The sequence below is a fragment of the Macadamia integrifolia genome, unplaced genomic scaffold, assembly GCF_013358625.1.
Source record: "Macadamia integrifolia cultivar HAES 741 unplaced genomic scaffold, SCU_Mint_v3 scaffold_62A, whole genome shotgun sequence".
Taxonomy (NCBI): domain Eukaryota; kingdom Viridiplantae; phylum Streptophyta; class Magnoliopsida; order Proteales; family Proteaceae; genus Macadamia; species Macadamia integrifolia.
In genome coordinates this window covers 32,502-45,473 of record NW_024870672.1, presented here as the reverse complement: position 1 = coordinate 45,473, position 12,972 = coordinate 32,502, and the positions used below count along the sequence as shown (strand labels likewise).

Sequence of the window (12,972 nt, the reverse complement as noted above, 5' to 3'; positions counted from 1 at the left end):
TACATCTGGAGGATCTGCGAATCCCATCCATTTATGCTAAAACTTTCCAAGGCCCGCCTCATGGTATCCAAGTTGAGAGGGATAAATTGAACAAATATGGTCGACCCCTATGGTGGCAGTATCTTGAGCAATCATGACATGAGATAAAACGTTTAATTTTGTGGAAGGATTAACACACTTTGCTTGTTGCAAGGACAAACAACATTAAATGAAAATGATGAAACTAGTTGTGATGATTCTTATAGAAGTTCAATGGAGAAATCAAACGAAAGACACTTATCTGACTGCAAGGACACTATAGATATAAACTAGAGGAGACGATCAATACGAGAATGCCGTGACAAGGAGTATATAAAAGAATGATAGATCAAGATTGTGATATCTTTTGGGTAAAAGTGCAGTTGTACTTCAAATTTTGGAAACTTAAGTATTGCCAGCGAAAAGAACAAGCTGTGTTTTGTAAGTGAAATGGAATCTGTAGATAAGTATCAACGAGTATCGGCGAATATCAGAGTATACCGCACGTAATTCAATTGTTTGGGGCTTAAATGTGTGTATCGAGAGTAATCAGAGCATATTGTATCGTATCATAAGCATATTGTATTGTATCATACAATAAGCTTCGATACATAGAAATTTTTTAAAATACATGTATCGTATCGATGCCGACCGATACCGATACTTATCGGCCTATATGGTACTATATATACTGATATTTTCAACCATGGTGTGAGGATCCTCTTAAGAAAATCTCTACTTATTGTCATGTTAGCAAGATTCAATGCAATAAAATTGAACTCCATATCTCTCTCTCCCGTACAAGATGAGGGTTTCATGTTTTCTCCCAAAGTGGGTTTCTTGTTTCCCTCAAGTTAGGGCTTGACTCTCTCATGTGAGGGTTTCTCCTCCTGTGCGAGGCGTTTTCTCGTTTTAGCAAAGAATAAGAGCCTTCTCTATAAGGCGATTCTGTTGTTCTTTGGATTTTTTTGTGCTTGATTTACTGTATATTTCTCTCGAAGGTTCGGCAACTAGTGGTCATGATTATTTTCTCTCCTGAAGCTTTGAGCTGTTTGTGCCGTTTAGGATCCTGACTTCGAATTTTGGTCATTGGACCAATTGATCTCCGGCTTTTGTGGTTTTTCTTTCATTTTGTATCTTTGTTTCTTGCTTGTTTATTTTGTGCCAAGAGGCTTTTTCCTCTTTTCTCATTCAAGCCAAAGCCTCTCGCATGGTTTAAAGTATCTCTGATATGATATGATACCCCTCCGAAACGTATCTTAAATGTAGTCGACCGATACTTTAATCCTTGATCTTTAGCATAACTTAGCATATCTCCGATACGATACCCTCTGATACGTATCTTAAATTTAGCGACCGATATGGCAGCCGATACCAATACTTTAATCCTTGGCCTCTCGGAACATTTTTGGTATTTGCACTACTAGGTCGGGCCCCCATGTGTCCCACGTTCTTTTCACGGATGACTGTATGACGTTCACAAAGGCTAGGAGTCAGGAAGCTCACTTCATTATGGATACCCTAGGCAAATATAGGATTGCTTCAGTTCAAGAGTTTAACATGGCAAAGTCAAGCATTTTGTTTAGCCCGTTCACTCCTATTCAGTCTAAGAAGGAGATTGTAACCATATTTGGTTTCAAGGGGTTTTTGAACCATGGAAAGTTTTTGGGTATGCCCTCTGAATTTTGGAGGGCAAAACGTGCTTTTTTCTCTAATATTGTTGAGAGGGTCCAACCAAGCTAACGGGATGGAAGGAAACTTTCTCTCATCCAGTGTAAGGAAGTTCTTAAATCTGTGGTCACTGCTATCCCCTCCTTTGCTATGTTCATGTTTGTATTTGTGAGGCGCTTTATCGCTTAATGAGGCGGTTTTCGTGGATGGGTAATTCGGGGAAGGGGTTTTTGGGGTTAATTGGGCTGGTCTTTGCAGAAGTAAAAAATCTGGGACCTCGGTTTTTGGTATTTAGGTAAGTTTAATCTAGCTCTATTGGCAAGACGATGTTGGAGATTTCTTCACAATGGTGAGGCCCTCTGGGTCAGGGTTTTAAAAGTTAAATATTCCATAATTCTTTTCTTTTTGCTACCCCTAGGCCTACGGGTTCTTGGGCTTGGAAAAGTCAAGAATGAGGGGTAGATAAGATCTACATGGCATTATGAGAAGTATTGGTGATGGGTCTGAAGCTTTTATTTACATCGACTCTTGGTTGCCTTCCCTCTATGAGCGGAAAGTCAATAGTCCCCCTTGGGTTCCCCATATATCTAAAGTTTCTGATCTTATCCATCCTAGTTTTGACAATTGGTATGTCCCTGTCATTAAATCTCTGTTCTTTGTTTCAAAAGTTCTAGCTATTCAAATTCCTCTGTCTATCTCAGCCAGGAAGGACAATTGGTTTTGGGGGCTGACAAAAGATGGCAAGTTTTCAGTTAGATCCAAGGATTAAAGTATCGGTATCGGTCGGCGTATCGGTCGGCCAAAATTAAGATACGTATCGAAAGGTATCGTATGGTATCGGAGATACACTAAGATACGCTAAAGATACGCATATAAATGGATATGAAACATCTTTTTAAACACTTGTGCATAAAAAATTTGTTAAAAAAAGCTATTGATAACATGTATTATGCATAAACACTAAATTGAGGGTATCGCACTAAGAATTCAAGGTTTATAGTTTTCCCATAAATGTAAAATCCTTGTTACCAACCTTGATTTCCACTTTAGTTAGAGAGAAATATGGCTGGCAGCAAATTTGGAACAAAAACCCCTCAAAAAATCGTGTTTTCTGAAAAATACCCATCTTGGCCATTATATGACCATAGCGCGCTGTACCGGTACATACTGATACTCACCGATACATACTGATACTCACCGATACATACTGATACTCACCAATACATACCGATACATACCAATACTCACCGATACATACCGATACATACCAAAACGTATATTTCACCTTGATTTTATATTTTTCATAGAGTATTAGTATGAATCGATGGTGTATCGGTGCATATTGGTATGTAATGTAACATATATATCGATACGAAAGGATTTTAAAAATTCTATGTATCGTATCGGTCGGCTAAATTTAAGATACGTATCGGAGGGTATTGTATCGGTATCGGAGATACTTTAAACCATGGTTAGATCTGCGTACTTTAATGCTTTACAGTTTGATTTCCATGCTTCTGACTCATATGATCCCTTTTGGGGTATGATTTGGATATTGAATCTGATTCCCAAGATTAAACTTTTCCTGTGCTGATGTGCCTCTAATACCGTGACAGTTAAGCAGCTTTTGTTCCCACTGAACTTAGCCCCCAACCCTCTTTGCCCTCTATGTAAATCAGACAAGAAGTCAGTTGTTCACTATCTTTTCCTCTGCCCTTTTGCGGAAATGTGCTGTTTAGCTTCCCCACCAAGATTTAATACTCGGGAGTTCCACGGTACACACTTTAAAGAATGGCTATTATTTGTTTGTGAAATTTAAGGATGTGCCAGATAAACAGATAAACAGGATTTTGATATCCTTTGATCCTCTCTCGTTTGGCAGAAATCTGGAAAGCCAGGAATAAAGCCGTTTTCGAGTTTGTGGAACCGGTCCTTCATAATACTGTGGCTGCATTTAATATCATTGTGGAAAATGGGCGTGTGTTTCTGGCCTCTATGTTTCCAATGTTTCCAGTCTCTCCCTCCCCTGCCACCCCTGCTGATGCTACTGCCCTGCCTCCTGTGCATTTTCCCTTTTTTCCAATGGTGCTTGGAGGTCCCAGAGTCTTCAGGGGAGCAGGGGAGTGATCCTCAAGGACTGACTGGACTGTGGAGGTCATACTGTTGCTGCAAAGTGCAGAGTGGGGTTTGCCTCTTCTGCTGCTGTTGTGGAAGCTGAAGCCATCAGCAATGGGCTTCTTTTGGCTCAGTGCTTGGGTCTCCAGTGTCTGGTTGTTCACTCAGACTGTGTAGTTGTTACTGATGCCCTTGGGGGCAATTCTGTTTCCTTAGATTGGAATACTAGCATTGTAGTTGAGGATATTTCTCTTTTAGTGTCTTCTTTTTCTATTGTTTTTTTTCTTTTTGCATATTCCTCACTCCTCTAATGTAGAGGCCCACTGGCTTGCTCAAGGGGCTTTGTTTTTGAGTGCTTCGCACATTTCGTGGGTTCTCGTCATTTGTTTGTACATTCTGTTTCTCATAGGGGGTTTTCCTCCCATGATCTCTCTTAATAAAATTTGTGTGTCCCCAAAATAAAGAAATAAATATAACCTTAATTTGTCTGCAAAGAACAGTATGTTGGCATTTAGTATGTGGATGCAATCATGAAACATATGGCCTCAAGAGAGAATGTGCATGAGGACTATAAATTTTTCTGATGCTACAGATAATCACCTTGATTAGGAAAAAAGAAAATGCACAGATGTTATCTCAAACATGAAGTCATGAATACGTGATGATTGCAAATAAAGTAGATTCTATAAGTGAAGAAGAAAATGATGGAGATTGATGCATACTTGAGCTGTACCGTTGACTGTGACAATTTTAAATGGATACCATCCTGAATTCTTGATTTCTTCTTGCCATAAGCTGCAAAGTTCCATAGATTTAACTGATGCTTCTCCACATGGAAATTTTTTCTTGCATGCCTTTTGAAATGGTTTTGGGTTAACCTCTCCCATTTTCTTGATTCCAATCGACATTTTCCCTCTTAACATATCTTGCAAGCCCTAAAGGGAAAACAAAAGTTGCATCAGATAATTCAGTCTAGGAAAACACTTGAATTGTTGGTTTTCACCCTTGCATGGTTCTATTATAGATTGATATTCTATATGTAGACATCAGTCTAGATTACTTACAATACAAGCAAAGGGTGGCTTTGGCAATCCTTAACCTGCCTGGCCAACCCACCCTCTTTTTTGGTATCAGGTTGGCATACCAATGGATTATATTCAAGACACTGTTTCTTCTCTGTGTAGCATGGTATTAAACCTTTAGGGTTAAGCTGGCCAATTGCTGGACTGACCACTTTTTTCCCAGGTTCATGTTGCAGATTTAAGTCAAATCAGATCAGAATATTGTTGAGATTCTAATTTTTCTCTTTACTTTTCTTTCTGATCTAATATGGATCCAACAGGAACCACTAGAACCCTAGGTTAAGATGCTCAACGAAAAGAAAGGAAAACATAATAACCATAACCATAACCAACAATATCAAAAGGAAAAACATAATAACCAACAATATCATACTTCAATCAATACTTGACTAGCATCTTGTAGCTCATTGTTACTCTGGCGCTCTTTGACTATAAGAGCATGATGCATATCTTCTACATCTTTCAAATCTCCCATCTTTTCATTCAATTGTTCGTTCATCTCCATCATTTTTTTCTGAACTCCGGTATCATCTTCACCTACCATATGTTTCATCACTTCTAAGTTCCCTTTCAACTCCTCAATTTCTAACTCCAATTTCTGTTTGGCATCCAACTGCTTCTCCAGCTCAAGTATCTTACTCAAAGCTGCCTCTTTCTCCCACTGCACATTGTAATTCCAGTCAAATGAAGAAATACATTATCTAAAAGAAGGGACATTGTTATCTTTCGAAGGATAATTTTGGGTCAAGACATCAAGGTTTACATGCAGCATACCTTCTGCTCTTCAATCAGCCTCAAGACATTCTCATCAGCCTTTTTCTGCTCCATGGATGCGATGTGAAGTGAATTGTTTTTAAAAACATTCTGAAAGGACAGAAAGACATCTGTATCAGAAAACTTATACCACAACTAGTCATCTGCTGCTTGGTTGTCATACCTCCTTTCATAACACAGTTACAGAAATTTTAGTTGATCCGAGGACAAAGGACGCTGAAACAGATGGGCTAGAATTTTAATGTTTTCTGATTGATATTTGAGCAATGTAAGGTGATAGCCAATCCTATTTCTAGCTTAAATATGCAATAAACTGGAAATGTGTTGGATCACTCAAGGGTCTCATTCAGGATTATCTTGGCACATCAGTTTACAGGTAAAAAACTGACCTTTCAATAGTTAAAAATGTTAGGGCTGCCTAATCCATATGATATATTGTTTACTGCAAGCCAATCCAGATTGAATTATCTCAGAACCCCTTCATTGGTATAAAGAAATATATGTAGAGTGCGACATAGAAACTAAAACTTTTACCAAGAATGTGAACAACTTTCTTTATTCAAATTAATCAGTGAGAAAAAAGGACAGTTTTTTTCCCTTCAGTCACCAACCTGATGTGTCAAGGAATAACATGAACTGAAAGTGAAAGAAGAGTGATTTAGCCACTAAATATTTTCAATAGTTGATAATATTATTCACTAGATCTAAAATATGATCGATATATTGACCAGGGAGTCAAACCTTCTCAATCTCCTCATCGTGTTTTCTCCTCTCAAGTTCATTTAGGGCTTCCTGTTTGTTCAGTTCTTTAGACCGCAGCTCAAGTTTTCTTCTTTGAGAATCCAACTGATATCTCAACATTTCGTTCTCCTCGAGGATCCTACGAGTGTGATCACGTGACATGTTTTGCAACCTACTCATTTCTGATGAAGAGATATATACGTAACATTGTAAGTACATTTTAGTTATAATAATAGGAAGAGGGGAGAACAGAGAGAAGTAAGATGGCCATGGGGTTTACAAACCTTCATTGTAAGATTGATGTAGCCTGTCCTTCTCTTCCATTGTCCGGCTCAAGGACATAGTCTTCTCATGGAACTTGTACTCTAGTTCATCTATAGTATCATTTGTGACATCAAGTTTGTCGGTTAGGTTTGCCACAATAATCTTTGTTTGTTCTGTTGCTTCTTGTGCAATGTCAGCAACGGTTTTCAAGTCCCCATTTTTGTGGAGATAATCCCCAACTGGGCCTCCTGAATTATAATCGTCCGCACGAGCAAACCAACCATAAATGTTTGAGTTAGGGTGTGTTCTGGATTCATTCCAGTCCTTTTTGCTACAATGATCAGCTTCAAAGGCTTTCTCGAATTCTATAGCATCCTTGAACCCGGTCCAATCTTTACTGAAATCCACTATGGCATATCCTATACAATCTTCTTTTTTCCATAATGTATGAACTTCTAAAGGTCTATATTTAGAATATTCTTCTTTGAACCATGATGCATATACACTTGGGTCTTTGCCATTCTGCAGCTTGGCAAGAAGGTTAACAATGATTCCTTTCCAAGGCCAAACAAACAGATCATCTTGCTCGGGCGGCTTAGTATCTGGCTCCTGCACAACTGCCAATTGTGATAGTTCCAATGCATCAGCCAGGTCTATTTCCAAGTATTTAGCTAGGGCGAGATGGTTTGCCTTTTGCTTTGCACTTCTGTTAGATGAACCTTTACCTACTCCAGAGGCATGTTGGAGGAGGTCCTTATACTGATAATCCTGTTTCTTCTTCCCCTTACAGAAGGGGCATCGAAAGGCAACATCCGAATACTTCACCTTGTACTTTCCAACCTTTAGTTGTTCATACGGTTTCTCTGTGTACTCATCAATCTCGGATTCACTATATTCTGAGTCTTCTTCTGAATCATAGTCCATTTAACTGATAAAATAAAGTTTGGAAGTAAGCACCATACTAAATAGGAAACTGCAAGTATGAAACAACTAAATAAAAAAGAATATCAATACAACTCAGCATGGATGAGAAATATTAAAAATAAGATAACAAATTGGTCACGAGTACCAGAATGATTAACTGTGTTAGTAAGGGGACGGTGGGGGGGGAGGAGGGCAACAATAAAAATGGAAGGCTTTTTTTCTTTTTTTTCTTTTAATCCGAAGGTAGTTCAAGGTCTAAGGAAACACAAATGACACATCCAAACTAATAAGGAGATGGTAGTCTGATGACTGAATCCCAATCTTATGTAGTGTTAGATCAAACACCAAGAAACACGAATAATAAAGAGACAATAGATCCATACAACACAGAGATTTAATGAGGTTCACACACCAGGGTGGTGTACTACGTCCTCGGGTGAAGAAGAAGATGATTCACTATGCAGAAGAGAGATTTACACCGCCCTGAAACCCTAGCTGCGTGAAAACCCTAGAATACAATGACTTTCTCAACAAGCAACAATACATTATATATACTCCAAAATCGTGGGTCGACCCATCGGGTCGCGGTCGATCCGGTCGAACCATACCGCAGGAGCTACGCCCCCGCACCCCCATACGAGATCAGTGATGGGCTCCGGGATTGGGTCTATCGGCCCAACCCCTCTGTTTCCATCACAGATCTCAGAAAAATTCCCATTCAGGTCGCCACAAAAATATGTCGGATCGGGTCAATCTTCAAAACGGGTCAAGAATTCGAGACAAACTTAACATGTAGGAAACCAGACTTTAGAAAAGGCCAATCAATTGGTAATTGTAGATAGAGGGGTAAGACTAAGACCAAGGAATATGTGGACATATGGATAAAGCAGAATGGCCAAGGTGGAGAAGTGTGTACAAAGTGCTATGTGATCAATGAATAACTATCTTTACCAAAAATAAATAAATAAATAACTATCAAAGTAAAGAAAAATCTTTCTTTGACAGCTCCAAGATAAAGTTATCAACCAAACTTTTGAGCACATTTTTCAATAGAAGGATAAAGGATTAACCTTTGAGTTTTTTTTTTTTTTTTTTTTTTTTAAGAGATTAACCTCCTTTGAGTTAAGGCTTCATATTAACGACAAATTTCTACATCTGATACTGGAAGAAATTCTAAAAGAAACCCAATGATCCCTGTACATCATTGAATTGGGGAGGGAAGAGTAGGTAAATCCCAAATACTTGGTTTTTGACTGAGGAAATTTGTGACCTTTGAGTCTAAATAAACTTCAAAGAGAGGAAAAAAAAAAACCGAAGATCATTTTTATCGTCCTCTGCCATTTTTATCTTCCTTCGGGAAAGGAAAAAAAAAAGTCCCCAACAATGAAGGTCGGATACAGACCCTCAAAATCATGGCCACGAGGACATCAAAACGAGCAGACATGAGGACCCTGTTTGTGCCGTCTCTGTGCACAGTACCATGCGCCTTTATGGCCACGAGGACCACACACACACGCACACATTTACAGATAAGCCCTTCTCATGCAGCCATGATCAAAACACGTCAAACATTATAAAAACGACAAGATCAGAGTAAGAACACCGGAAAAGGAAAAGAGAATCCGTAAGAGATTAGGAGAAACCCAGGCTAATCCCAGGAAGACATGAAATAGTGCAGGGCAGAGTGAACATTTCACAAAAATCAAAACCCCTGAAGCCCAATGTGCATCCCCAATAACATGCACGAGACAATCCATTTCAGGCAGAGAGAGAGAGAGAGAGAGACTCACCTCGAGCAACTCCCACAACCGGCCACGACGAAAGAAGAAGAAAGATTTCAGAAACCAGAACCCAAAGGAAGTGAGAGAGAGAGAGAGAGAGAGAGAGAGAGAGAGAGAGAGAGAGAGAAATTAACCTGATCGTCGGTGGTTTCTCCAGCGAAGGCAGTGAAGAACTACTGAGCCTGCGATGAGTGTGAGAGGACAACGGCGCAAGGGTGGAAGTTGAAGTGTCGAACAGTAATCAATACGTGGACTGTGGTGGCTCATCGTAAGAAACGGTGATTTGGCACGGATGTATAGCCACGTACGAGATGTTTTAGGTATATCAACCGTTCGATTGGAATTTTATGAGCTTCCCGACAATAAAGAAAAGAGTTTCAACTTTCAAGCACGACGTTGACATGTCGGATATAAACCGGGCAGTTGACAGCTCCTCTGACCCATGCTCTTCGCGGTCATCTGGGAAACGTAGATCCCATTGTGTGAAATTTCAGCATAAGGAAGAAGGAACCTGCGGTTTGGCAACTTTCTCCGGTGTCGGCGGTTTTGATAGCAGGTGAACCCATTACTGCACAACCTGCGGTTAGGCAAGAGCCAATACGGTACTTACGTGAAGTTGTTCGGGTTTTCCGCTCCCCTATTGTGATCTTTTATTGTCCTTCTGTTGGTGTTTTCCGATTCAGTCGTGAGGACTCTAGTATCCTGGGTGTGGGTATTCTCTCTTGACCACTTCTCTTTCTCTTGTCTTCCTTGCTGAATCAAAAGGATTACTACTCTTTGGACACCGTTTTCGACCACCGCAACGTTTTTGTCTGACTCCACGTGGCTTACTCTGAAGTTATATTTACACGTGGCACCAACAATGCATCCTTGGTTATTTCGTTGCTTTTTCTTTCTTCTCAACTCAACATCCATTGGCGCATCAGTCTGAGAAGAGTCCCCTCTTTCGCTTTCATAGCATTTGCTCCGCCGGTGTTTCTCTCGGCGGTTTTGGTGGCTTGAAGGTCACAATCACTCAGGGCCAAGAGGTTTATCAATGAAGAGGATCAGGACCTGCTAACTCTTAAGCCGTTTACCTTAGGAGATGGTGAACCGTCTAAACGCCAGCGAAAGGACAATGGAGAAGTAACAGGCGCAGCTGAATCTGTGGCCGAGGTGACTGGCCGTAAAGAGTCACCGAAGGCACCATGACTACCCTAATGTTTAATTGTCGAGGGATTGGTCCACCCTCGACAAAGAGGGAGCTGCGACACCTTTTGAATAAAACTAAGCCGAAGGTATGTTTTTTAACTGAAACCAAGTCATCCGACCAACATGTTAAGACGTTTTGCCGTTCCCTTTCTTTCGATCATTATGTGGGTAGTCCAGTCACACATGGTGTTGGCGGTCTCCTTCTTCTCTGGTGTGATTCTGTTATTGTGAAGGTCCTGTGGCAAACGTGGTGGTATTCATGCGGAAGTGTGCTTCCTGGATTTTAATCAATGTTGGTTGATGACTTTTGTTTATGTTAGTTGCTCTGAACAAATTAGGCTCACACAACGGTCTTCTCTTCAACAATTAGCACTTTCCATTCAGCAACCATGGGTTCTAACTAGGGATTGGAACTCATATTTGCACGAAGGAGATAAATTGGGGGAATGGCCGATTCATCAGCGTCAGCTTAGACCCCTGCAGGACTTCATTAACAGTGCTTGTTTATTCGGGACAGAGTATAAATATCAACACGACCACGAATGGGGTTGAAACACTCTTGAGTATAAATTCGGGACAGAGTATTTGCGAATTTTTTTAGATCTCCCCTACCAACTCTCTTGACAAATACTAGGGCATCCCACTCATCAGTGGAAAACTCAAGAAAATTCATTGCGACGAGTTGGTTCATAGGGTTTCCCAGCGACTGTAGCATTGGAAAGCTCAGTATCTCAGTCCTGCAGGAAAGCTAGTGCTTATACAATCGACGATTACTGCAATGCCGTTGTACACTATGTCATGTTTCTTGCTCCCTCAATCTGTCCTCCACTCTTTGGATGCGATTTGTAGAGATTTCTACCGGTCCGATGGCTGCAGATCTCAGGCCCACACCATTCCTTGGTCTACCATATGCCAACCTAAGAGATTTGGGGGACTGAATGTCAAGTGTGCCAGTGCCATTACTAGGAATAGACATGGCCTTCCTAGCTATGGACTCTGCTACAGAGTTGCACTCCCTAAGAATATACTGGAAATTACAGTCCAAGAAATAAGATGAAAGTTCGAAAATATCTTCAATACTGGCTGAATGAGAACTGGGGTAAATGTACTACTACTCCCCGTGATGTATATGCACAGAGATCTTTATAGTTAGTTTTCCCCACAAGCCGGTCAAGAGATTTTGAGATTGCTTCTAGCATTCTTCATGCATTGCCAATGCCTCACCCATTAAAATAGTCTGAAAGAATGACGGGTCATATATTGCCACACAGACATGGACAAGATGATCTCTAATAATAAAACCAATACCTCCTTGTTGACCATATTTCTTCCAAGACACGTCCGAGTTCAGCTTTTAAACTTGCAGATGAAAGAACTGGAATATTAGACAAAGTACTTCCATTATAACAGACCTGGAATTTAATAAATTCATCATGAGCTGCTACAATTGCCTTAGATGGAGTCCATCTTCTCGGAAAGTAATAAATCATATCTAGCCCTCAATATATATCAAGCAAGAAAGCTGCACAAGCTTTGGAATTCTCTGCTTTGCTTCTTTCCCAACCGGTTGAAGTAGTCCCATCTTTAGACCCAAAATTGAATCGAAATGGCTCTATATGAAAGAATCTATGGGATAAAGACTGCCGAATCAAACTGCCTTTGCAAACGGACAATCAAGAAGAATGTGGACTCATGCCTCTTCCTTTTCCCACAGTATTGGCAAATAGGATTAATAGGTACTAGGCACATAGTAGTGACAACACAATCAGCACAAACACGACATAATTTTTTATTTTTTATTTTTCTGTTAATATATATATTATTGAATTTAATTTAAAATTTGACATGTAATCAATCTAAACGTAAATATTCAACAACCCAAATTACGATATATTTTCCCATATGTGTGACATAATTAGGTGTACATATCTATAGATCCTATGGTGGTATAGGAATGTTATTTTGCCCTACATTTTCCTTTTCTTATGGATGGAGCAACCAAGAGGAGCTGAGCCAGAACTAAAACATATGAGTGGTTGGAACATGACAATGACTGTATCAAGCTCATACCCATTAGCAAAAGTCCACTGTTGGCCTCGTGCATAGGATGAAAGATGGCTGAAGTCCCACTGGTTTGAAGTACTACATAGTTGCCGGTGCCATCATTTCTGTATGTAGTAGTAATGGGTTAATTTCCTCTCCACCTTGTAGAAATAGGGGGGCCACACCATCGTGTGCAAAGACACTACAGCCCATCTTTGCCCAGTACACTTTTAGATCGTAATGGGTTCCCCACAAAAACTTTGATGGAGGACCCAAGTGCGCATGACAAGATAAATTATGGGCTCATATGAAATTTTTATTTATGACAGCCCCATATGATTAAAGTTTTTTTTTTTTTTTTTTTTTTT

The 12,972-nt window shown here is 40.0% G+C and overlaps 1 protein-coding gene and 1 non-coding gene across 3 annotated transcripts in view; both read right to left on the bottom strand.

Moving 5' to 3' along the window:
• Positions 1 to 9,812, bottom strand: part of LOC122071723 (factor of DNA methylation 1-like) — a 10,639-nt gene extending 827 nt beyond the window's left edge. The window contains exons 1-6 of one of the 2 annotated variants that reach the window (XM_042636112.1): positions 9,505 to 9,812; positions 6,686 to 7,593; positions 6,402 to 6,583; positions 5,661 to 5,750; positions 5,260 to 5,547; positions 4,527 to 4,739 (exon numbers count right to left, since the gene is read on the bottom strand). In XM_042636112.1, coding sequence (XP_042492046.1) covers positions 4,527 to 4,739; positions 5,260 to 5,547; positions 5,661 to 5,750; positions 6,402 to 6,583; positions 6,686 to 7,589 — 1,677 coding nt within the window. In that variant the 5' untranslated portion in view covers positions 7,590 to 7,593; positions 9,505 to 9,812. Of the gene's footprint in view, positions 1 to 4,526; positions 4,740 to 5,259; positions 5,548 to 5,660; positions 5,751 to 6,401; positions 6,584 to 6,685; positions 7,594 to 9,379 lie in introns of both variants that reach the window. The other variant, XM_042636113.1, reaches the window with a different exon arrangement.
• LOC122071724 lies at positions 8,971 to 9,083 on the bottom strand. The gene has a single exon (XR_006138259.1). It is a non-coding gene; the product is annotated as a small nucleolar RNA snoR100 (small nucleolar RNA).
• Positions 9,813 to 12,972: the final 3,160 nt, after the last annotated feature.